Below are 23,765 nucleotides of genomic sequence, written 5' to 3' on the forward strand. Positions count from 1 at the left end.
CTGTCATTTTGTCCCATGTATTGAAGGATTGTATGAGAAGGACCCTTTCATTAGCAGAAGAGCAGACTAGTGTGTAGACCTCATGCCTTCAAAGTTGAGGCCACGTAGCTGTCTACCAGTCCTGAGGCAGACAAGTAGAAATCGTCTTGTATGTAGTTGAAGGGCTTGTTTTGTTTCAAACTGACACTGGATAGCTTTGTTGTATTGAGCTGTGTTGTTCTTCACCTTTGAAATGCTTGCAAATGAGGTGGCCTGTGGGCTTTGAGGACTTTCTTGCTTCACTGCCACACCTTTTCTTTGTCTCTCTACAGGTGACAAGGACCAGGCAGTTGGTGACATCCCCAAGTCCTATGGGATCATCTGATAGCAAAGTCCTGCCGCTCAACGTTCAGGTGGTCACTCAACACATGCAATCAGTCAAGCAGTCACCAAAGACTCCCCAGAACGTTCCTGCCAGCCCTGTTGGTGACCGCTCTGCCCGGCATCGCTACCCGCAGATCTTACCGAAGCCAGCAAATACCAGCGCTCTCGCCATCCGCTCCCCCACGACGGTGCTCTTTACCAGTAGTCCCATCAAGACTGTTGTGCCAGCTCCACACGTGAATTCCTTAAACGTGGTAAAAATGACAGCAATATCTCTTGCCCCGAGCAGCAGCAGTGTGCCCGTCAAACAGACACCTTCGGTTAGCAGCGGTGCAGGAGCAGTGGAAGAAGGGAGGACTGGTCCGCAGATCAAAAATGGATCCGTTGTTTCACTTCAGTCTTCGGGATCCAAGCCTAGCACTGTTGTAGCTGCACCTGCAGTCACGATCAAAATGGAACCAGAAGCATTGCTGGATGAGAACTCGGTACAGGGCCAAGAGAGCTCTGATGTGTCTAAATCCATAAAGGCAACCTCTGACCTGCCTCCTGCTCAGCTAATTAATTTTGAGGTTACAACCTTGAAGGTTTCGGCCGATGATGTCGTGGTGGAGACAAAAGCAGTTAAGGGCTGCAATCAGGGAGCTGAAGAGACAGAGTCCAAATATAAAACACAATCTGATGAGATCACACCGGTTTCTTCAGCAGGCAATAATCAAAGCGCTCTGAAGCTCTCAGTTGCCAGTCAAAACTTGTCCAGCACCAGCATCGGTTCACCTCCTACTGGTGAGTCTACGATTAAAGACAAAACATGCACTAAAAGTCCGAGAAAGAGACAACCTTCTGCACTTCAGGATTCCCAGATACCGCCTGTAAAGAAACCACTGGTGGAGCAGCTTTCAGCCGGTAATGCTGTGGAGGGTCAAAAAGCAAACGGTCTTAACAAGTCTCCAAAGGCTGGACTGTTAGCTAATAGTGATAGCACACCAAGTCTCGCTCAAGTTCCCAGCAGTGTACCTGCACCTTCTGCAGCTGCAGCAAGCTTAGCGACAGACCTTTCTTTAATCACCAATTTAGATACGAGTGATTCTACTTTAGGACAGCAGCTTCCGTCAGCGTCATCTCCAGATATAAAAGTAAAATTAGAAGGAAACATGTTTATCATAGAAAATGATTCAAAATCTGATGGCAGCTTTAACCCAAATACGTGGCACCATATCACCAAAACCTCTGATTTCCCATCTGTGAGCTGTGAACAGCAGCAAGAGATCAGTGTTATGACTCTGGCAGGGCACTCTGGCTCCAGTGACTTACAGGAATCGGCATGGGATGCAGTGCACTGCGAGGGCGTACAGCAGGATGCCTACAGCCAGCAGTTACCGAGCCAGATCCAGGACTCGTCCTTGGGTCAGATACAAGCACAGTCTTCAAATCAGTTATCTCTGCAGTCTGAGCTGAAAGAGTTTGAACACACAGTCCCTCAGTCGAATGAAAACTTCTTTTCGTTTGACGATGACCTTACTCAGGACAGCATCGTGGAGGAGCTGGTGCTCATGGAGGAGCAAATGTCCATGAATAATTCTCATCCTTACGGTGGTTGCCTGGGAATGGCGCTTCAGAGTCAGACTGCAGCTCAAGGAGCTCCTGTACCGTCTCATCCAAGCAGCGTGCACTTTTACCATTCGATCCATAACAACAGCACTCCGATTCACACTCCCACTCCCACCCCTACCCCGACTCCCACCCCCACTCCAACTCCAACACCCACTTCCGAAATGATTGCTGGATCTCAGAACATGTCCCGAGAGAGCCCTTGTTCGAGGCTGGCTCAGACAACTCCCGTAGATAGCGCTCTAGGAAGCAGCCGGCATACGCCCATCGGCACACCGCATTCCAACTGCAGCAGCAGTGTCCCTCCAAGTCCTGTGGAATGCCGAAACCCGTTTGCATTTACTCCCATCAGCTCCAGCATGGCTTACCACGATGCCAGCATTATATCAAGTAGCCCTGTGAAGCCAATGCAGCGGCCTATGGCTACCCACCCTGACAAAACCAAGCTGGAGTGGATGAATAACGGCTACAGTGGTGTCAGCAATTCCTCGGTTGCAAACCACGGCATTCTCACGAGCTATCAGGAGCTGGTGGAAGACCGCTTCAGGAAACCTCACGCTTTTGCCGTTCCTGGCCAGTCGTACCAGTCGCAGCCGCGCCACCACGATACTCATTTTGGTCGGTTGACTCCGGTTTCACCGGTGCAGCACCAGGCAGCCCCTGTCAGTAGCACCACCAAGCAAGAAGGCTTTGCTGTTCCCGCCCCTTTGGACAACAAAGGAACCGGTTCTTCTGTCAACAACAGTCTGAGATGCCGGAGTGTGAGCCCTGCCGTCCATCGCCAGCGTAATCTCAGTGGAAGTACCGTTCACCCTGTTTCAAATATACCGCGCTCTAACCTGACAAATTTTGGTAGCCCGGTGACTCCTGAAGTTCACAATGTATTTGCAAACATCCATGCAGACACCAGTGCCAATAACATAGCGCAGAGGAGCCAGTCAGTCCCATTGACTGTGATGATGCAGACGGCCTTCCCGTCTCTTCAGAAACAAACAAACACTAAAAAAATAACCAATGTGTTGTTAAATAAACTTGATTCTGATAATGATGATGCGGTGAGAGGTTTGGGAGTGAACAACATGCCCTCCAATTACACAGCCAGGATGAATCTCACTCAGATTTTAGAGACGTCTGCCGCTTTTCCTAGTACCAACCCGCAAAGTATGATGAATTCCAGCACTTCAGTTTATGAATTCCAAACACCAAATTACCTCACAAAGAACAGCAGCACCGATCAGATCAGTTTTTCTTCTGGAGATAACCAAGCACAATCAGACATCGGAGAGCAGCAGTTAGATTTTAGCAGCACTGTAAAAGACCTTTTAGGGGAGGACAGTCTGCCAACAAACCAGCAGCTGGTGAATCAGGTGGCATCAGATCTCAATAATGTTGCATCTGTCTTTTCCAGCGACATCAGGTTGTCTTCCGAGCTCTCAGGCAGCATTAACGATCTGAACACTTTAGACACAAATCTACTGTTTGATCCGAGTCGTCAGCAGGGACAAGATGATGATGCTACACTGGAGGAATTAAAAAATGACCCTTTGTTTCAACAAATCTGCAATGAATCCATTAACTCGATGACTACATCAGGTTTTGAGTGGATGGAGAGCAAGGATCATCCTGCTGTTGAGATGTTGGGTTAATCTTGTTTTATAATATGTATGTAGCACACTGTATCTAAAAGACAGACGTATTGTATTTGTCTTAATGGAAGTGCCTCCTGCAGCAGAAACACTTGCTATGTATTGTGGCATTTTTTAAGAAGTTTGCTGTACCCGTTGCTCATTCTTCAGCAGGGAAAAGGCAGTCTTACCAATTTTAAACATATCTCCGAAGGTGATGGGCTATCGAAGAGCCAGTATTACAATTTGAATTCTATAGTGTTTCCCATTCAGCATTTCTTATTGTAGCAAATAAAGAAGTGGTTAAGAGCCAGCTAGCAGTGACAGCTCTGATTGAGGTTTTGGGAGGGGTTTAGGTCAAGCTTATATTAGTAGGCTTTCCATACTTTGTGTTGCTTGTTACTTCTTAATAGACGATCCTTACTTACCTTTGTCTCTCTGTTCTGAAATGCAGGGTGCCTGCAGGCAATGGGGAGTGGGGACACATGAACCAGGGGGCGTGCAGGTGCCTGGCCTGCGGAGCAGTCGAGCGCTGCTCGGCGGAGAGCTTAGTAGCGCTGGTGCCATTGACATCTCTAGGAAAAGGCAGAGAGAGGAAAAACTAACAGGGATGAAAGATGCACTAATTTTTTTATTTAAGAGGAATAAATCTATGTAGTTATTTTATCCATTAATGTTCATGACATACTTGATATTTTAGTTCTCACTGCAATGTTTTTATTTTAGGTAAAATTCATGCAAAAAGATTCTGAGCACTGAGATTTAATCTAGGTGTGACACCCTATTTTAAAGTGATAGGTACTGTTCAATTATTTATCAACACTAGAGAGAAGGAACATATTTTCCCTCTTTTTTTAAATAAAAGAGCTATTGGAGCTCATTAAAATATGATTTTTGAAGATTGGTTTTTTAAGATTGATCTTTCATAACCTAGTGGAGGGTGTAGGGAGATGTTCTTTTCTCTGTATTTCAGTCGGTTGAGCCTTTCTGTCTTTCTCACTTGCTCTCTTTCTCTCAAACAAAAGATGATTAAAATATTAGAAAATGTGGTTGATCTAAAAATATTTCAGGTAGAGCCATAATACTGCCAGGCACTTTACAGATGCACAATAAGACATGATCTTTCTTATGGTAAAACTTCTTTTAAAACTACTTACTTACTCCTTTTTTGTGAGTGATTTGACAGAACCGGTGAATCTAATTTCTTTCACAAGTCACTAGCTGCTCGTCTGGAAAATGGCATTTAGGTCTTCTGCTTCCCTGGCTCAGTGGCACCAAAGGAGACCTTTTGTTTTGTTGGCATGGCAGGGATCACTCTAATGGTGAAGAGAGATGGCGGTGGCCCTGGTGCTAGAAGGACTTGTGGAAGCAAGCTCTTACAAGACAAATGGTGCACTGTGGGTGCCATCCCTTAAGCTTAGGATAAAATGGATTATTGCTCCTCTGAACTGACACTTAGAAAATAGAACACAGAACAGGAAACCTTTTCCTCTCTTGCATTACTCTCGAATGAGCGGTCATGAATTTATGAAGGGGAAGGCACAATAAGCCCCCTTAGATCTACTTAGGGGGAAGATGCTTAAGTATTGGAGGGTGATGAAGTTGGAGTTTTTTTCAGCGTCTTGGTGGTGTGTTTCTTCAGTTTTTGCTGATGACTCGAGGTCCTGGTACTGGTCCGTTTTTTCACCCTGCTGATTCAGCTCATGCTGCTGCATCGGCACTTGAGTTGCTGATGTACCACGGCTTCTCTTGCTCTTGCCCCAGTTCACCAGTCTGTGGCTTCTTCTGCAGGGACAAACAGTTGTGCCAAGCTGTAGCACCTTATGGGGCCTGATTTCACTGTGCTTGCATCAGAAGTTTTGCCGCTTCGTTAGGAATGACTTGGAGAGTTCAAATCCCTCCTTGAAGCATGTAGATGTGCAATGGTGTGGTTGCTTCCTTTGAGACAAAGCGACCCTTTTAAATTTTGCTAAGGAAATGGGGAGGAGACTAAAAACTGCCTTCTCCTGGTTCTCTTGCCAGGTATCTGTCAGTACGGCTTCAACCATTTTTCATGTAGAATAAATTTGCTGGAGGCAGGCTCCAGTTCTGTACCTGCCTGTGGCCAGAGACGTGCTGAGCATACTCTTCCCTTGTAGATTTGACTGGGTCTGAGAGACTTTCGGCACCTCGGTTTTGATTCCCAGCCGTGTGCCAAGTGCCAGCACTACTGGGAACAGGTGAAACCTGCCTTCCGATGGAGCATTATCGGGGAGGACGCGAGTGCTGGAGCCGTGGGGAAAAGCTGCACTCAGTGCAGCAGCCCGTGCGCTCGCAGGACGTGCTGGGCCTGATCGCCAGGTGATTTCACGTGGAGGCCGACACGGGCTTGGCAGAAGTAAGTTTTTGCCCAGCTCCACTAGTTTTTTTTTAAGAACATCTCTCAGCAAAGCAAGATTTAAAGCCGGTGCGTTCTAAATTATGCAGCCATCACCAAAGGTTTTTAAAAGTGCGTTTAGATTTATTTTTAAATACAAGCGTTACATTGGGCCTAACGTCTGACTTAATTAGCGGAAATATTCTGTAATCAGTGGATTTAAAGCAAATGCATTTAAGAAGTGTTAAATTCGATAAGGGTTGTTTCAAGTAAAATCCAAGGCATAGGCACAGCTTTGTACATTGGTATGTGTTGTTTTAGAGGTGTTTGTGTGTTGGTATTACAATGAATAACATTAGGTCCCTGTACTTAGTTCTAGTTAGTCCTTTACTACACATTGAGACAGAGCACTACTGCACACCAAAGTATGCAATACCCAAAGGAAAAGTATGTCATTCTAACAAATGGAAGCCTGTCTGCGTCAGATACTCCAAAACTAAGGATTTGAGACAGTTCTGACCCCTTGTTTACATTATTGGCTTCCTACTAACATAAGAAATAAATTATTTTGCTAGCGGTTTTTGCTAAATTACACAAACTAGGGAATTTGTACCCTGTGTACAGTATTGCAGCAAACACTTTAAATTTGGTTGGTTAGTCCAGAAAACTTTCTGGGTTCATATATATTGCACTAAAATTCTGTTGAACCTGTGGCAGGCACATTCCTTAGGATAAATGCAACAAATACGGCCCACGGATTAAAAAAGAAAATCAAAACAACAACAACAAAAAAACCCTTTTTAATGTGTTTCATTATTAAAAGGCAAAATGTCATTGAAAGTGACAGGTGAAATTGTCTTATGTAGCAATGTGCATTGATCTCAATGAGATATTTCTATTTCTTATTCTCTTACATGAGAATATTACAGCAGGAAAAATTAAGTTTAGTTTGCTTCACCATGTTAATACATGATCACAAAACGTGCATGAGTGTTAATGACTTAATCTTGTACAGTACTAGATATATTCCTGTAACCACTTTTATTTTTTTTATTCTTTTGCTGTATTGAAACTGGTTCGGTGTTAACCAGGTGAGCATAGTTATTCACAAGTTATTTACTTTTTTTATGTTAACTAATTCAGCTTAGTTATTGTTGAATATGTTCCTTTCCTGGATTATTTTTTATTGTTCTGGTGTTGAGAAAACATTTTTGCATCATTTTATCATGATAAGAATTCATGAAGTAAATAATTTGCAAATAATTGCAATAAGCACTGACTTCTGAACTGAAGGAAAGCATTTCTTGTGCAGTGCATCTGAGGTTCATATAATAGTCTTGTACTATACTGTGCTTTATTTACTGCACCGTAAGGAAAGAAAAATCCCTGTTCCACATTTTCATTTAGTGCAGGAAATCCAGTTTCCCCCTCCTCCCCGGTGTTTTGTTGTCTGTTGTACTGCTGAAACTACAGTAGTTGAATATTGCAGTAGCATTTCAGTTATTTTTTTTTATTGAAAGTGCTCAAAAATTGTTTTTTAAATGTTTTCAAAAACAATAAAAACATTTTATATTAAAAATTAGTTCCAGAGTTTTTTCTTTATATGGAGAGTGTGCATTAATATTGATGTAAAATACAGAGCTTGGACGTTTGTGTGAAGACAAATCGTGGCTGTACCTGCTGCCGTGGTTGCTGGGCACAGTCGTATGCTTAAAGCTGATCTCGAGGGGGACTCTTCTAGCAGGGACGCCTAGGCCAGTCCATGCTCGGAGAGAAGGTGGGGAACGGGCTTCTTTCTGAGTGTTCACTTTATCCCAAGGCGTACCCAGAAAGGCCTCCCTTTTGAGGAGGCAGCGCACGTGTCAGGGTGCTATTTACATTTGGAGGATAAGAACAATCGCAGGTTACAATTGAGCCTGCCTGGTCACAGTTGCCATCAAGCATTGAAAGAATATTTTGGCCAAGGCTGTACTTGAGAACAGGACAGCAGTAGCCGTGCTGGCTAGAGCTGCCGCGTGCAGCTCCTCTGTGCTTCCTTCAGCCCCGTGTAGATGCTGGTCGGAGGGGTTCGGGTTGTGTCTGGGTGGTGGCTTTTGTTGCTGCCACAGCCGCCCATGGTGTGGCGCTTGGCTGGTTTTGCTTTTCAGTACTAGTGAAGCAGCACAGGGTTATGGTGCAGTTTGACTTGCTGCCATAAAGGGATAAATACGCTTTTTTCGATCTACAGAGTCTTTGATTTGGGTTGTAAAAGTGGATGTAAACCTAGCAGTGTTCCCAGTACAGTCTATGTGAACCCAGTGGAGAAGTGTTGCCATGGAGTACAAACCGGCTATGAGAAAAGGAAGGTGAGGATAAATAGGCAGGTTTTCATTCTGAGAATGTTAACCATTCCACTGGTTAACAGACTCCATCCCAGACTGCAGAGGTGCTGAGGTGAGCTGGCAGGTAGCCAGATTTTGATGGTGGCACAAAAACCACTTAGGTTCACCAACAAGAAGAATCATCAGAAAGACTTACATAAGACGTGAATGAAAGAGCATCAGGGTGACAGATGAATTTTAACATGGCATTGTAGGGAATGCTGCTAATACATCTCACTGGATTCTAAATTAATGTGCTCTAAAAAAATTTTCTCAATGAGCAATTCACAGACGCGCTCTCTCCATGTTCTACAGTCATTAAAATAATGCAAATTAAAATTTCCAAATAATGACATGGAAGAGGAGATGTAAAAGGCTGTTTTAAAAGCTGGTAGTTTGTCTGACGTAATAATAGGTTTTAATTGGAACCTCTCAGCTGTAGACTGGAAAGAATTTGGTTAATAAAAAGGGTCATGAGAGTAAACAAATCTGTGACTGTGGATGAAAATGGCCTGACAGGAAAGTCAAGAAGGCAGAAATGTCAGAACTACATGTATGATCCGAATAACTATCTCAAAATGTTAAAGTCACGACCTTTGTAGATTTCAAAAAGACCAGATTTTATGTGTTTAATAAAAATATCCAGAGCAAATTCTGAACAACTGCTTAGAAATATTTTTACACCTCCGGAAATATAAATCTGCATGTGTGAAGGCAGCTGATATTCTGGCAAACAGAATTCAGAAGGAAAGCTGTGTGAAATTAATCAGTGCTTCATGTAGCCTGCACAGTGGCTCTACTGGCAGATCCCACTATCTTCTCCAGAGAACAAAGTCCTGCATTATTAGATGGCTGCAGAATATTTTGCCTCCATGACAGCTGCTCTCTGGGACCCAAGAGCTAGAACCTCAACTTGAACCCAGAGAATTAAAACCGAGGAGAATGGACTGGATGACTTTGAGAGCTTCCAACCTCACTTTGTCAGCATGTGCATCAGGAAGACTGGAGAGCTGGGTGAAACTAATTACATCGGGCTGTGTGGCATGGCCGCTTTCACTCAGGTAAAGTTTAAGCAAAATATTTGATCGTCATCAAATTCATTTGACAGTGAGCTTTTAATTATCTAGGCCTCCTCTGATGCATAAGTTAGAGATGACCAATAGTTGGATCTTGTTACCCTCCTCCCCCTCTTAGAAATGGTGTGAGTGAAGCTTGGATAATAAAAGGAAATACAAGAATAAAGTAGAAGGAGGCTTACAAATTGTGGAATAACTCTGGAGAAGAATTTGAAACCTGACCTGCCTGTATGCTTAAGCTGTTTCTGAATAATTCCTATAAGGGAGTGCAGTACAACTGCAAACTTGGTGGTTCATGTAAAACTTTCAATCTGCATGGCGTTTGTTAATAGTTACCTGTAATCGTCCAGACAAAAAAAAAAAATGCTACACATCAAGGAGCTAGTGATCTACGTAACAGTTAATTAACCTGCACGTGCCCAGGCCGTGTGCTGCACTGTGCTGCCCGTGCAGCTCGCGTTAAGCCTTGTGTTGTGCTTATCCCGTAGCTGCAGGGTCAACTTGGCCAGGTAACCATGATAGAGTAGCGGGCAGGCAGCTCCTACTCAGTGCTAGCGATGATGCTAGCTGTGTGTCCTTGCCTTTATTTAAAAGTGCAGCAAGATGTTCTCATGTGAACATTTGTTCTGCTTGACAGTAGAAATTATTAACTGAGTTGTTTTCTTGTAAGAAAATCGCAGATAGCTTAAATGACGAAAATGGAGTGACCCTTCCCCAGGCAGCACCTGCACGTGGATCAGGGGACCACTCAGTGCTCCATAGCTTGGGGACCTGGAGGGATGTGAGGCTAACTTTGCTGTCCTCTCTTCCCTTACAGCACTAGCTCCAGCAAATGGCATTTTAAGTAATGCTTCACAGAATCTGAGTACCTTTTTTACTGCTGTCGTAACAAGCCAGCACCTCTAGTTCTTGGTTAACGCTACCTAATAAAAGGGCAAATTTTTAAGTCTCTTGCTTTTCCTGCTTAACTTGTTAAAAAAGAAAACGGTAAAATAGAAACTAAGCAAGGCCAGCTAAATTAAGTCAAAAGCAAACTGAGGACATGGAGAAATCTGTGTAGAAAATATACAGTGCTATAATAAAAAGATGCTAATTTCATTCTGCAGATTGCAGCGTTTAAATACCCAAAATAGAAGACCACCTTAATATAATGCAGACTATGTAACCAAGTAATTTTAGTTCCTGATAGATACTAACATTTCTGCCATTGGCTTTGAATACATGGGAGATACCCTACTAGTGATGTAAATGTGTTGCCTTGGAACACTTGCATATCTGTTCTTCAATGGCTTTGTCATGGCTCCTCTTGAGTTTGTTCTTCCTGGGCCTGCCTACCCATTTTCTATATCTGGTAATGCCTCAGTATCACAACTGTTAAAAGGGTCTATTTTTGTCTCTGTGGCTCATCTTTCCTCTGTTGTAAGCTTCCTTTTAAGAAACCAGATACAGATCATCTATGGATTATTATAAGTTATGTATCATTGGAACTTTGCCTATCCGTGCTACCTGATTCGATGATGCCCATTAGAATCAAATTTTCTGTGGATCTCAAGCTGCTGTTTCAGATAACGTTAGAAGTATGCTACTAATCTGGAGCACGTACTCTGTCGCCTATGTGGGTTTTTTTTACACAGATGTTAAAATTGGCTCAAGGGTAGAAATAGGTCTTAAGAGCTCGCAAGAAGGTTCCATTTTATTCTACCTACGCATATAAGTAGCCACCTTTGGTAGAAATATTTTCGGAGTGGTATGGAAATTATACCAAATAATCTAAACTTGTTTTTAAAGCCTTCTTAAATAGCCTTCTTTGCTTTTTAGTATGGATGGGAGAGCACAGCTGTATAACTGTATGTCATTATAAACTAACTGATTAGGACTCAGTTGTGTCCTTTATCAAAAATTCCCCATAGTGTTTGATTTGCCTGTTCTATATCAGTACTTCAACAGGACACTTGTTCCAAGGGCTGTGATAATCAGTTCCCAGAGAGATCAAGCCCAGTTCTTCCTTGCTTTGATACAAGAAGGGGCATTTTGACATGTGCTGTTTAAAAACTTGTGGTTATTTCTGACTGGAACAAAATGCTATTCGATTCAGAATGATCTCTCCTGCTGCGTATGTATAGTTGAGAGGGGGATGAAGCATCCATGTCCAAGAGCTCCTGCTCAGAGGTTCTTGTGCCAACAGCGTAAGTAAAACTTACTCTGACACGGCTTACTCGTGGGAAGCAGAACTACTGCTGGGGCCTAAAATGGCTCAGCAAGAGAAACACAGGAGACCTCGGTGCTTACTAGTACAAATAGCTGAAAGCATGTTTTGCTGCACATAACTTTAGAACTATTTTGCTTCTTTGGGAATTAGCTGAAGTTACATTTTTCTATAAGAACATTAGCAAAGGGTAACTATGTAACACAGGACGATATTTGCATTTCCCTTTGTTTGGCAGAGGTCATGGCCTTCTTACTAACAGGTTTCCTTTCACAGCATGCACAAAGACCAACATCCTTATCAGACATTCTGGTTTTATGGAGTACTGTCTTATGGGATTACTTTCTATGCCGGCCAGACCTGCAGATGTGCGGACACGTCTCAGATGATGTGCTCTAAGGCTGTGTTTGGCCATACTAGAAATTAATTCCCAGTGGCAACGCTTTCAAAATCCTTGGAAGCCAATCAGTGGACCAAGGATAACATATTGATAATCTGTGTACTCAAAAAGAATTGAACACTAAAGCAGTCTTAGCAGTAATTAAAACAAACTTAAGCCAGTAATTACTTACTATTCCCATTTTCCCAGTGGAATAAGTGAGAAACACTACAAGAAGGAGCACATTGCATGAAAATGAGACAGGAGTAAAGATGAGAGTGCTGCTCAGTCGTGTGCCCAGTCAGAACAGTAGCTTGCTCTGGTCTTAGCAATCTTTAGGCAGTGGCAAAGAGCAAATAGGACGTACTACTTCATACACAGATGGAGAATGATAACCTCACAGTATATAAAGAAGAAAAGCCCAAATACATCATCCCTGCAAAGATCTTACTTCTGTAACAGTGCGATGGGTTGAGCTGCTAGCAAAAACATCTAAAATGACTATGTTAACCATGGGATCACTGCTGGTAAATTAAGCTGGGAACAGCGTGACAGCACTTTACTGGAGCTCAGCACCTCCGGATTTCTGTTCTGGCAGCTCTCCTCCCCCTCAAGCTGAAAATAAGGAGAGAAAGATGACATCTGAGTGGTGGTGATTCAGACAACTGTTTACCACTTCATTCAAATGCATATGCAGAAAATTAGCGTGACTTTCCACCTCCACCTAAGATTCTCTTCTTACTATGAAGGTTTGCTCATTAAGCCAGAGAGATTACCAAAGAGATTGCTTGTAAACTGTTACACAAGTCACAGAAATTAGGAACGTTTCTTACCTCTTTTCCCTCTTTCTCCCTGTGAGAGCTAGAGATCTCAGCAGCTTTCCTGAGGGACAGGGGTCTCTGCTGAGGGGAAGGATGGAGCTGGCCCAAGGCAGGTGTTAGTGTCTCCGGAGCACAGACCCACGCTTCAAGACCAGTGTTGAATTTTGTCTGCAAGATGCCCTGAAACTGGGCTACTCGAGTGGAGAACTTCTGGTTCATGTCTAGTCTGTCCTTGGGTGCCAGTCACACTTTGCTGCCAGCCTGCAGGGACAAGTAGGGCTGCTGGGTTGGAGACAGCTGAAGGCAGCAGCTTGGCAACACATGTTGAAGCAGGAGATGTGGAATCATAAAATCCCCAGGTTGGAAAAGACTCACCGGATCATCAAGTCCAACCATTCCTATCAATCACTAAACCATGTCCCTCAGCACCTCATCCACCTGTCCCTTAAACACCTCCAGGAAGGTGACTCAACCACCTCCCTGGGCAGCCTCTGCCAGTGCCCAATGACCCTTTCCGTGAAAAATTTTTCCTAATGTCCAGCCTAAACCTCCCCTGGCGGAGCTTGAGGCCATTCCCTCTCATCCTGTCCCCTGTCACTTGGGAGAAGAGCCCAGCTGCCTCCTCTCTACAACCTCCTTTCAGGTAGTTATGGAGAGCAATGAGGTCTCCCCTCAGCCTCTTCTCCAGGCTAAACAACCCCGGCTTTCTCAGCCGTTCCTCATAAGGCCTGTTCTCCAGCCCCTTCACCAGCTTTGTTGCTCTTCTCTGGACTCGCTCCAGAGCCTCAACATCCTTCTTGTAGTGAGGGGCCCAGAACTGAACACAGGATTCAAGGAGCAGTCTCACCAGTGCTGAGTCCAGAGGGAGAATAACCTCCCTGGACCTGCTGGTCACCCCGTTTCTGATCCAAGCCAAGATGCCATTGGCCTTCTTGGCCACCTGGGCCACTGCTGGCTCATGTTCAGTCGCTGTCAACCAACACCCCCAGGTCCCTCTCCTCCAGGCAGCTTTCCAGCCAGACTTCTCCTAGTCTGGAGCTGCCCAGGGTTGTTGTGCCCCAAGTGCAGGACCCGGCGTTTGGCCTTGTTAAACCTCCTGCCATTGTACACAGCCCAGTGGTCCAGCCTGTTCAGATCCCTTTGGAGCCTCCCGACCCTCCAGCAGATTCATGCTTCCACCCAGCTTAGTATCGTCTGCAAACTTGCTAAGGGTGCAAGATCCAAATGTTGCTTTTAAGGGATAGAAGAAAAGTTGAAGACGGAACTAGTGATTTTGGAGAACTAAGAATAAAAAAGGAGCAGTAGGGGCCGTTGGAAACCTGAGTTAATGTCAGTCTAGCTGCAATGCAAGGCAGAGACAACAGTCATGCTGGGGTGACTTTTACCAGACTGAAGTACTTGCTTACAAAATTTCAGCTTTATCTTTGTATCAGTTTTTGGATCTTGTTATCATGATTTGCATGTAACTGCAGAGCCAAGAAGAGTGTTGAGGCTTGGGCTCTTAACTACACCTCTGGTGTTAGTCTTGTTAGTGAGTCATTGCTCTGGTAGTAGAGGAATTGAGATAACCAAGCTATCAATAGGTGTTTACTTCTCTTAGTCATAGCACTGACTCACTAGCAATATAATTTTTTTCTATTAATTCCCTTTTGTGTTTAGTTTTCCATTTACCTACCCCTGTGACACTGTGAGTGGTTCATCATAACATTTTTTATTGTATGACTCAGTAGAACAAAAGACAGTAAGAGAAAAACTTGTATGTGTCACTTGTATCCGGATTTTTTGTTTAAATGGAGTTAAAATGACTTTTCGTTCTTTTGCTTTGAAGGAAGAGCAGAGAAGATGATTTATCCAATTGAATTAAAATAATAAGTAGCAAAGGCGTATCCTGTATTTAATAGAACATACCTTGATGTCCTGACTTTTGTAACTTAACAATGACTATAGTTAATAGATATTCTTAAGATGAAGACTGTTCTATTATGAAAACCCTTTGGAAATCTGAAACAAATCTCCATTTCCCACATTATTTCCTCCTTTAAGAATCAACACCATTTTGTTTTTTTCAAACCAGTTCAGAATTAGAGTGTATGGGTTCTATTCAGCTTATAAAAGCATTTATGATGAAGAAAGATGTAAACCAAATATTGTAAATACCTATAAAATTCAGACCACAAACTGGGTCTGTCAGGCTGAACTCCATCATCTGAGAGGTGGAGAATATTTTTAAAGTTTGTAGCTTTTTCATCTTTATTGGGACTGAAAGTTAATTTAGATGGCAAGAGAAGTCAAACTTCTTTTTTAACAGATGAGAACTCTCAGTTGGGGTGGAGTAGTGAGATAAAATATTAATATGTTTTTAATGCTCTTGTTATATGGTTAAAGTGTTCCATTGCACTCAGTTCATTTAAATGCAGGTTTTTCTCTGCAAATGAAAATCAATTATTTGTAGAAAAAGGAAGAGCTCTCTTCCAGTATTAGGCTGTAATTGCAGAAGACCATAAAATATTAAATGCTGGAGATATATATATATATATATTACAGATTGTGGTTTATTTCCCCCTGTTTTTAAGTAAAAAATACTTTAATTTAAAATTCTTCTATTTTGAGTGAAATGCTAAATGTCTGGCTGGAATATCAAACATAACTATTGATCCCACTGCAAATGCATATTCACTTTATCCTAGCATATGGATGCCTCTGGGTAACAAACCCAGAAACACCGTCCTTGTTGATAGCAGGTCACCTATTTATGAATTTGCAATTTGACTGTATTGTAACTTCTGTTCTGGACAACCAGTGGTCTTTTCACACCTAAAATGAATCAGTGAGATCTTATCTGGGGCTGTGTGAAACTTCGCTGCTTGAAAAATGTAATATAATAAACTGAGTATGCTAATGCCCTGCTGTAACTTTCAAAAGGGCATTAACAAAAAAATTAAAGTTATTGAAATGACACATTACTCAGAATTTAATGTTTGAGTTTTGATGTCTTACAGAAAATCCCAATAATAAAATATTCACAAACAAAACCTTTGTTAAAGAGGTCTTCAGGATGCTTGAGAGTGCTTCACCTCGTAGCCTTCTAGTGTGCAGAAAAGACAAGGTTGTGACTGCAGAAAAACAGAGGAACAGATTTCAGGGAAGTGACAGTAATGTTGTGGTAGGAGATTTATAGGGTGAAAAAACCCAGTATTTTTCATTAGACTAACCAATATAATTCTGACAAAAAAAACCCAAAACAAAACAAAACAAAACAAAACCAGCTTTTGGAGGTCTGATGCTTTCTGTCTGACATGGTTTGTATACTCAGGCAGAGTGTAAGAGGCAACACTGAAAAAACACGTATTCATGCTCAACAGCCACAAACCCACACCATTTTTCTAGCAAGCTGCAAGAATAATTTGCAAATCAGTGTTAGGTTCAACCCCATAAACAAGTGCTATATGAAGTTACTGGACCTGGAAATCTTGTCTGCTATAACTTAGGCGGGTTTTCTTTGCTTGGCTGTCACCCAGGAACCTTCCCACTTAAAGGTAGACAAGCCTGTAAATTCGTGCTGGGATAGTGTTGCAGGGAAATAGAAAGAAATATTGGATGCCCAAAGGCTTGATCCAGAAACAGGAGGGGGGTGCTTCTTTTGAATTAGTCAAAAGCTTATCTGGGACTTTTTCCCAAAATTTATCAGTTTGTCTAATAAAGTACATTGTCTCCCCATGTAAACCTACCTGTTCATAGACAATCATGACTATGAAGACACTTGCCCGAATGCCATTTTGTGCCTCAGAGTTGTGTCTTACTTGATTTTTCATATGTAATATCCTGCATTTATTTTGGGAGATGGAAAACCCAATGCTGCTGTTAGGAGTGCCTTTCCTGGGAGCGTCCTGCTAGCTCCTGGGAGGCGAGGTCAAGCGTGTGTGACAATATGGAGATGTTAGTTACCCGAGTGTTTCGTGGTCTGCTTGGAGCACAGTCCAAAGAGCTGAGTCTGGGTCTGTGCTTTGAAAAGCACTGAGTTTTTTTGTTGAACGATGATAGAAATAGATCATTCAGGTTGTGAGGGGCCAAGCTGGATGTGCTGACAGATGATAAAAGACCCTGGTTCTTTGCCAATGCATGTGCTACTACATTTGCTCCTTGTTAGCAACACACGTTATTTTCCACGTGTTCATCCTAAGACAAAGGTACCTTCTCTGCACTCGCAAGCTGTGCAGTGCTTGGAGAAGTTTGCCTCAGGCTTGTAGAGAGGCTTACGGCTACAAAGCTCAGACTAAACCACTCTAGTTTTTACAGTACCTGTAGCTCTTTCTGTTGTCCTCTGCTGGCTGGGAAGCCTGGTGGGCAGTAAGGGACTCCTGCGTGATTCACAGGCAGCTCTTGAAGGCTGTGCAAACCTAAGCCATTTACAAAACTTGTGGAACCAGGTCCTTCCATCAGAATTGTGGGGGCTGGGAATCACCCCTGAACGGTGCTTTGGGATGACCTTAGGCACTCAGCAGCAGTGCTGCCATGCTCCCTTAGTCACTGAACTTACTTTTACTCACTCCCTTACTTACTTAACTCATTTTAAGTTTGAATGAGAGCCAGGTTTTTCTTTTGAGAAAATGGAAAGCCTTTACAACATTCCCGCTTTGGCTTCAGACAGGGCTTTTGCAGTTTATTTTGCCTCTGCTCTGGCATCCTCCCTGCATGGGCACGATGTCAGGTCAGCTCCTTGCGCCGCGGGGACTTCCTTCCTCCTCCCAGTGCCCTGGAAGGCAGCACTGCCTCGTCCTGGCGGGCAAGGTCCTATCTGCACGTTGATAAGGATTGGCTTTTCCTCTCATTTTTTGCAATTCCAGAAGGTTCCCTGGATGAGAAGGGTTTGGGTGAGAGCTCCCACAGCCTGTGCCTGGCCCTCAGAGATGTGGAAAAGCCCCTGACGATGTTGATACTGAAAATGCCAGCAATCAAAACTCTCTAAGACTTGTTTTGGAGTTTTAGAAAGCAAGCACCCTTTATCAGGCCTGGGCAACAGGAGGGAGCAATTTCCATCAATTGTGTGTAGCGAGACAAGAGATGAGGACAGAACAGATTTCCCAGTTATATGCAGGTGTATAATTTTTTCCAGAAATCTTATGCATATTCTATTACTTTCCAAGGTCCAATTTTAATGGTATGAGACTTTGCAGCAGTCAAAATTCTTGCTAATTTGTAGCTTTGGCTCTAGTTCTGCCTGACCTTGCCTTTTAAGATATAGAATCATAGAACAGCTTCGGTTGGAAAGGACCTTAAAGATCATCCAGGTCCAAGCCCCCAGCCATGGGCAGGGACACCTCACACTGGATCAGGCTGCCCAAGGCCCCATCCAACCTGGCCTTGAATCCCTCCAAGTATGGGGCAGCCACAGCTTCCCTGGGCAACCTGGGCCAGGGCCTCCCCACTCTCATGGTGAGGAAATTCCTCCTTATGTCTGGTCTAAATCTGCTCCTCTTATGTTTATCCCCATTGCCCCTTGTGCTATCCCTACAAGCCTTTGTAAACAATCCCTCCTCAGCTTTCTTGGAGCCCTTTCAGGTACTGGAAGGTCGCTCCAAAGTCTCCTCGGAGCCTTCACTTCTCCAGGCTCAACAACCCCAACTCTCTCAGCCTGTCCTCGTATGGGAAGTGCTCCAGCCCCCTGATCATCCTTGTAGCCTCCTCTGAACCTGTTCAAACAGTTCCATCTCCTTCTTATGTTGAGGATTCCAGAACTGGACACAATACTCCAGGTGAGGTCTCACAAGAGAGGAATAGAGGGGCAGAATCACCTCCCTTGCCCTGCTGGCCACGCTGCTTTTGATGCAGCCCAGGACATGTTTGGCCTTCTGGGCTGCGAGCACACGTTGCCGGCTCATGTTGAACTTCTCATCGACCAGCACCCCCAAGTCCTTCTCTGCAGAGCAGCTCTCAATCACATCGTCCCCCATCCTGTATTGAAAATGAGGGTTGCCCCCACGCAGGCCCTTGCACTCGGCCTCGTTGAACCTTGTGAGGTTCACACAGCCCCACCTCTCCTGCCTGTCCAGGTCCCTCTGGATGACATCCCGTCCTTCCAGTGTGACAACTGCTCCACTCAGCTTGGTGTCATCTGCAGACTTGCTGAGGGTGCCCTTGATCTCGCTGTCTGTATCATTGATGAAGATATTAAACAGCACTGGTCCCAGTATGGAGCCCCGAGGGACACCACTTGTCCTGGATCTCCATCTGGACTTCAAGCCATTGACCACTACTCTCTGAATGCACCCATCTACCCAGCTTCTTATCCACTGTGCTGTCCACCCATCAAACCTACATCTCTCCAATTTAGAGAGAAGGATGTTGTGGGGCACCATGTCAAAGGCTTTACAGAAGTCCAGATAGATCACGTCCACTGGTTTTCCCGTGTCCACTGCTGCAGTTACCCCGTCATAGAAAGGCCCCGAGTTGGTCAGACAGGATTTGCCCCTGGTGAAGCTGTGCTGGCTGCCACTAGTAACCTCCCCGTTCTCCATGTTCTTTAGCACGTCTTCTCAGAGGCTCTATTCCATGATCTTCCCCGGCAGAGAGGTGAGGCTGACAGGTGGGTAGTTCCCAGGGTCGTCTTTGCTACCCTTTTTAGAAATGGGGACAATGTCACCCTTGCTCCAGTCACCAAGGACTTCTGAGTGCCATGGCTTTTCAAATATCATGGAGAGTGGCTTGGCAACTGCATTGGCCAATTCCCTCAGGGCTCTGGGATGCATCTCATCAGGCCCCACAGCCTTACATATGTTCAGGTTCTGCAGGTGGAACAGCGTCTGGGAAAGAAACTAAGAGAAAACACACAGTGGGGGACATTCTGTCTAACTTTCCTAAGAACACAACTGCTTGGATGAAAGTTTACTTTAACTTAAATCAAAATATTCCAGTTTTTGTAATAGCGGACACTCGTTGTGTCGACGGGAACCCCAGGAATAACGCTTAGGGGGCAGAATGCAGCCAGCCCGCTCCCGCCTCAGGGGCCGACGCCTTTAGGACCCAGGGGCGACGGCCCCGCCCCTCTCCGCGCGCGTCTCCGGGCGCGGCGCGGGGCACCAGCCAATCAGAAGGCGCCTTCGCTTCCGGGCGCGGACTGCGAGCCAATCAGAGGCGGCGGAGGGGGGCGCGGGGTGGGGGGCGGGGCCGGCGGCGGCCCAAACGCGGCGGCGGGCAGCGCGCGCCGCTCGGCCATGGCGGCGGCGGCGGCCGCGGAGGTGCTGGGGCTGCCGGGCGGAGAGGTGAGGCCTGGCGGGCGCTGAGCCGGCTGCCCGGGACACGGGGGAGGGGGATTCCACGGGGGGCTGGGGAAGAGGTGAGGGGGACCATCCCCCACCTCCCCATGCCTCCCCCCGCCCCCCAATTCCATCCTGTGCCTCCCTCCCCATTCCCTGCGGAGAGAGGAACCCGCAGGCGTTGCTCAGTCTCTTCGTGGCGAGGCTGGAGGGGGCGAAGCTGGGGTTTTTCTTCTCCCGCGAAGGAGCAAAGTCTTTGTGTGAGGGTTTGTCGCGGGCGCTGCCTCGCTGCGAGGGTTCGAACGGGACCGGAGGGAGTTGGGGGCTTGGGTGAAACCATCCCTGCCTGCCGGTGGCTTTTGGGATCAACTCCTGCCTTCAGCCCCGTTCAGCTGCTGCCCCGGCCCCGTGGCTTGCTCAGGGAGGGCAGGAGATTGGTGGAAGAGTTAACTTCATCCAGCAGAAACTTCTCTTTTAATTGCAGGTACAGGAAGACTAAAAGCTGTACTCATCTGAAAGCTGTTTGGTGACCTGTGTGACATGTCAGTAGTGTTGTCTTTGAGCCGACAGAACGTTTTATAAAGGCTCTTTGATTGGCTCTTTTTGTGTCCAGGCCGTGATGATGTCTGTGTTAATGCACGCTTGTTGTGCCCTTAGCCAGGAGTTCGCTTTATTAAAACTACAAAATATTATTCTTAGTCTGTTAGCATGGCTCTTTCCCAGGTTCTGCTTTATTTTTTGGGAAGTTACTATAAAGCTCTCAGATGAATTTTTTTTAAATTCATCTGAGAGCTTTACAGTAACTTCCCAAAAAATTTTTTTAAAATTAATTTTAGTATTTCAGTTGCATGGGAGTTTTAACGGAGAATTAGCACAGCATGCTGCATGGGTTGCATTGTGTTTCCCATTACAAGATCATATTTTAAGTTGCTAGTAACTTTTTGAGGCTATCTAGTTAGGCTAAAACATTCTATGCCTTAGGCTCTCTATTTTAACTTTGTTAATCTTCAGTCAGTTTAGTTGGTTCTTGGCCTCCCTTGCTAGGGGGAAAATATTTTGAAATCTGATAAAAATTAAGCAATGCTGATCTTCTCTCCAGTCCTTTTGAATATGAACGTGTTCCTTTGGAACAGCTTGGGCAAGGGGACAAAAATTTTGAGTATGTAACAGGTCTATCTGATCTTAGCTAACCAAACTATTTCAAGTTACGGAAGTAAAAAGTGCAGCTCGTTTATGATCAGAGACTTCGACATTGAATTGGTGCTTATTGAGTCACATGTAAAGAAATTACGGAAGGAATGATCTTAGGGTTATAGGAAAACTGCTGCCAGCTGCGTTTGACTAGGGTACTAGAATGAAAATTGGAGTTCTGCTTCTCTCTGTTGTCTTTTTTTGTGTACCCAGAGTTTAAATCTGGAAGATTGCATACACAGGATCACAACAAAAACTGCAGTCAGAAACACAAATCGTACTGAATGTAGGATCAGGGATTTTTATGTAAGAGCCTTCCCCGCCCTTGTTTTGTGGGCTTTTTGTAGTTTGCACACTGCTTCCCCAGGGCTACTCTGTGGCCCATTCTGTAAGATGGATTTGCTTGGAATGTTAATCAGAATTGTCTGGTAAAAGAAAGCTATATTATCTGCAAAACCTCTTGTTGCAGCTGTTGCTTAAGGCTATATAGTAAATAAAATAATGAAGGAAGGTGAGGAGAGTTTGGTCTAATTGTTGAGGTAGTTAAATACAATATCAGAGTGTGGGTTTTTTCCTCCCCCTTACCCCTCGAGTTATGCATTTATTTCAGATTTCTTGTTTAATGGTGCATTAGTCACTTGGCCTTAATAAAGATTTGCTAATAGGATGCTGCTGACACAAACAAAATGATAAAGAATCTGGGATAGAAAGGACGCTGTAGCTGAGGTTATTGTGTGTGCAGTGGGTTACTGTATATGCTGTATTTAGGCAGCTGAATTTCAGTGCCTGAATCTGCCAGATGTAGTTGTCCTTAATTTCTCTGGTTTAGCTTTTCTTCTGTAAAATGGATATAGTATCCTCCTGTCTTCCATAGGATTTTTTATTACTCAGTTGAATATTGAAATAACGAGCACTAGGAAAGTCAGTAGGGAAGACTAATAATTCTGTATTCAGAGCAGAGTCTTAGCGATTTGTGGAAAATGTGGGATCACGTGTTGAAAAATGAGGATGGGAGAAAATACAAAATAGTGTTTTTTAATAATACCAATTTTGTGCAAGGTGTCTATCTCTTAAAAAGAAATAGTTCATGAGCCTATCATCAAAAGTTCTAACACGGCAAGTATGCAATAGCAGGCTGAAATAAATATAATCTAGGAACAATATTAGACTAAAACTGAATTCTCGTCGCCTTCCTGAATTTTTTTTTAAATTGTTTTACATTGCAGGAAGTATACAGAAAAAAGGCACGTGCCTTTACACACCTTGCTGCAGCTGATCTCAGTGTAGAAAAATAAATAATTCTAATAATATTTTTAAAATTACTTTTTATGTTTTCATTAACTTTTATTAATGAGGAAAGAAAGGCCTTAAAGTATACTTTCTCTGACAGCGCTGTCTGCCTTGGGCTGCTTAAAAATAAAATCAGTTGGGAGCTGGTGCAGATTTTGCCTTGACCTATGAAGTGGGTAACCATGCCTGTTGTTGTGTACTTGGGATGTATCTGCCTTTGAATATGGTTGCAAGCATTAGTTCAGATCTGCAGGAGCAGACTGACACAACTGCTTTTCTTTATTTCAGCAGTGGTAGCTCTGCTGGCACTTTTAAATGTGCTTGTTGAGGTGGGATGTCCATAGCTACGGGGCCTTTGGCTGATGGACTTTCTAATACAAAACTTTCAGGTTGCTGAGACTTGGATTTCTGTTTAGTAAATACCTCGTTCAAGACTTTTCTGACACTGAGCTATTCACTCGCAGTTACTGTGTTTTGGTGACAATTGAGTGCAATATGAAATACAGCATTTTCTAATGGTGGTTGTGGAATGAGCTTTCAAAAACTGAAAGAATAATTGTTAATGAGCTAATGCTCTGTTATTTCTTTGAAAAAATGTAATTCCTTCTGTAGTCAGTGGTTTGCTCAGTTAAAAATGTAATTGTTAAAGAACTGTCTAGAATGACTATGTATTTATTTGTTCTCTTAAAGTACCCGCTTGCTCTGTAGGGCAATTTAATCAGTTTGGTTTAATAAATGACATTTTATTAAATTATACTTCTTGTCTATATACATGTATTTCATAGCCAGTTTAATTTTAACATTTCTATATGTCAGAGTTGTTGCACTCCCAGCCTGAATTAGGGACTTCTTATTGTGCTTAGCTCTTTTTATACAGCCCAAATCATACAATCATAGAACAGCTTGAGTTAGAAGGGACCTTAAAGATCATCTAGTTCCAACCCTCCTTCTATGGACAGGGACACCTCCCACTGGATCAGGCTGCCCTAGGCCCATCCAACCTGGCCTTGAATAACATAAGCTAGCTAGCTCTGTTGATCTGTTGTGTGTTGGTTGACCTGTTTTGGGAATCAAACTAGTAATAGGAACTTTTCACAGGCCAAATTACAGTTCCCACTTGCATGCGTTGGCCATTTCAGGTGTCTCAGTTACTCGAGAGCTGCCCTGTGTAGAGCAAGTGTTCTTTTTTCTGAGGTCACGTAAGATTTCTCATAGCCATATGATATTTCTTTCTGGA

At 43.9% G+C, this 23,765-nt stretch overlaps 2 protein-coding genes across 2 annotated transcripts in view; one reads left to right on the top strand and one right to left on the bottom strand.

Annotated features, from left to right (window-relative positions):
* RFX7 (regulatory factor X7) overlaps positions 1-7,158 on the top strand; it is a 54,931-nt gene extending 47,773 nt beyond the window's left edge. The window contains exon 9 of the mRNA XM_069866938.1: positions 312-7,158. Within this exon, the coding sequence (XP_069723039.1) occupies positions 312-3,617 (3,306 nt within the window). The 3' untranslated portion in view covers positions 3,618-7,158. The remainder of the gene's footprint in view (positions 1-311) is intronic.
* Positions 1-17,514, bottom strand: part of TEX9 (testis expressed 9) — a 125,123-nt gene extending 107,609 nt beyond the window's left edge. The window contains exon 1 of the mRNA XM_069866923.1: positions 17,511-17,514. The gene's annotated coding sequence lies outside the window, so the exon portion shown is untranslated. The remainder of the gene's footprint in view (positions 1-17,510) is intronic.
* Positions 17,515-23,765: the final 6,251 nt, after the last annotated feature.

Source organism: Phaenicophaeus curvirostris, chromosome 12, assembly GCF_032191515.1.
Source record: "Phaenicophaeus curvirostris isolate KB17595 chromosome 12, BPBGC_Pcur_1.0, whole genome shotgun sequence".
Lineage (NCBI taxonomy): Eukaryota > Metazoa > Chordata > Aves > Cuculiformes > Cuculidae > Phaenicophaeus > Phaenicophaeus curvirostris.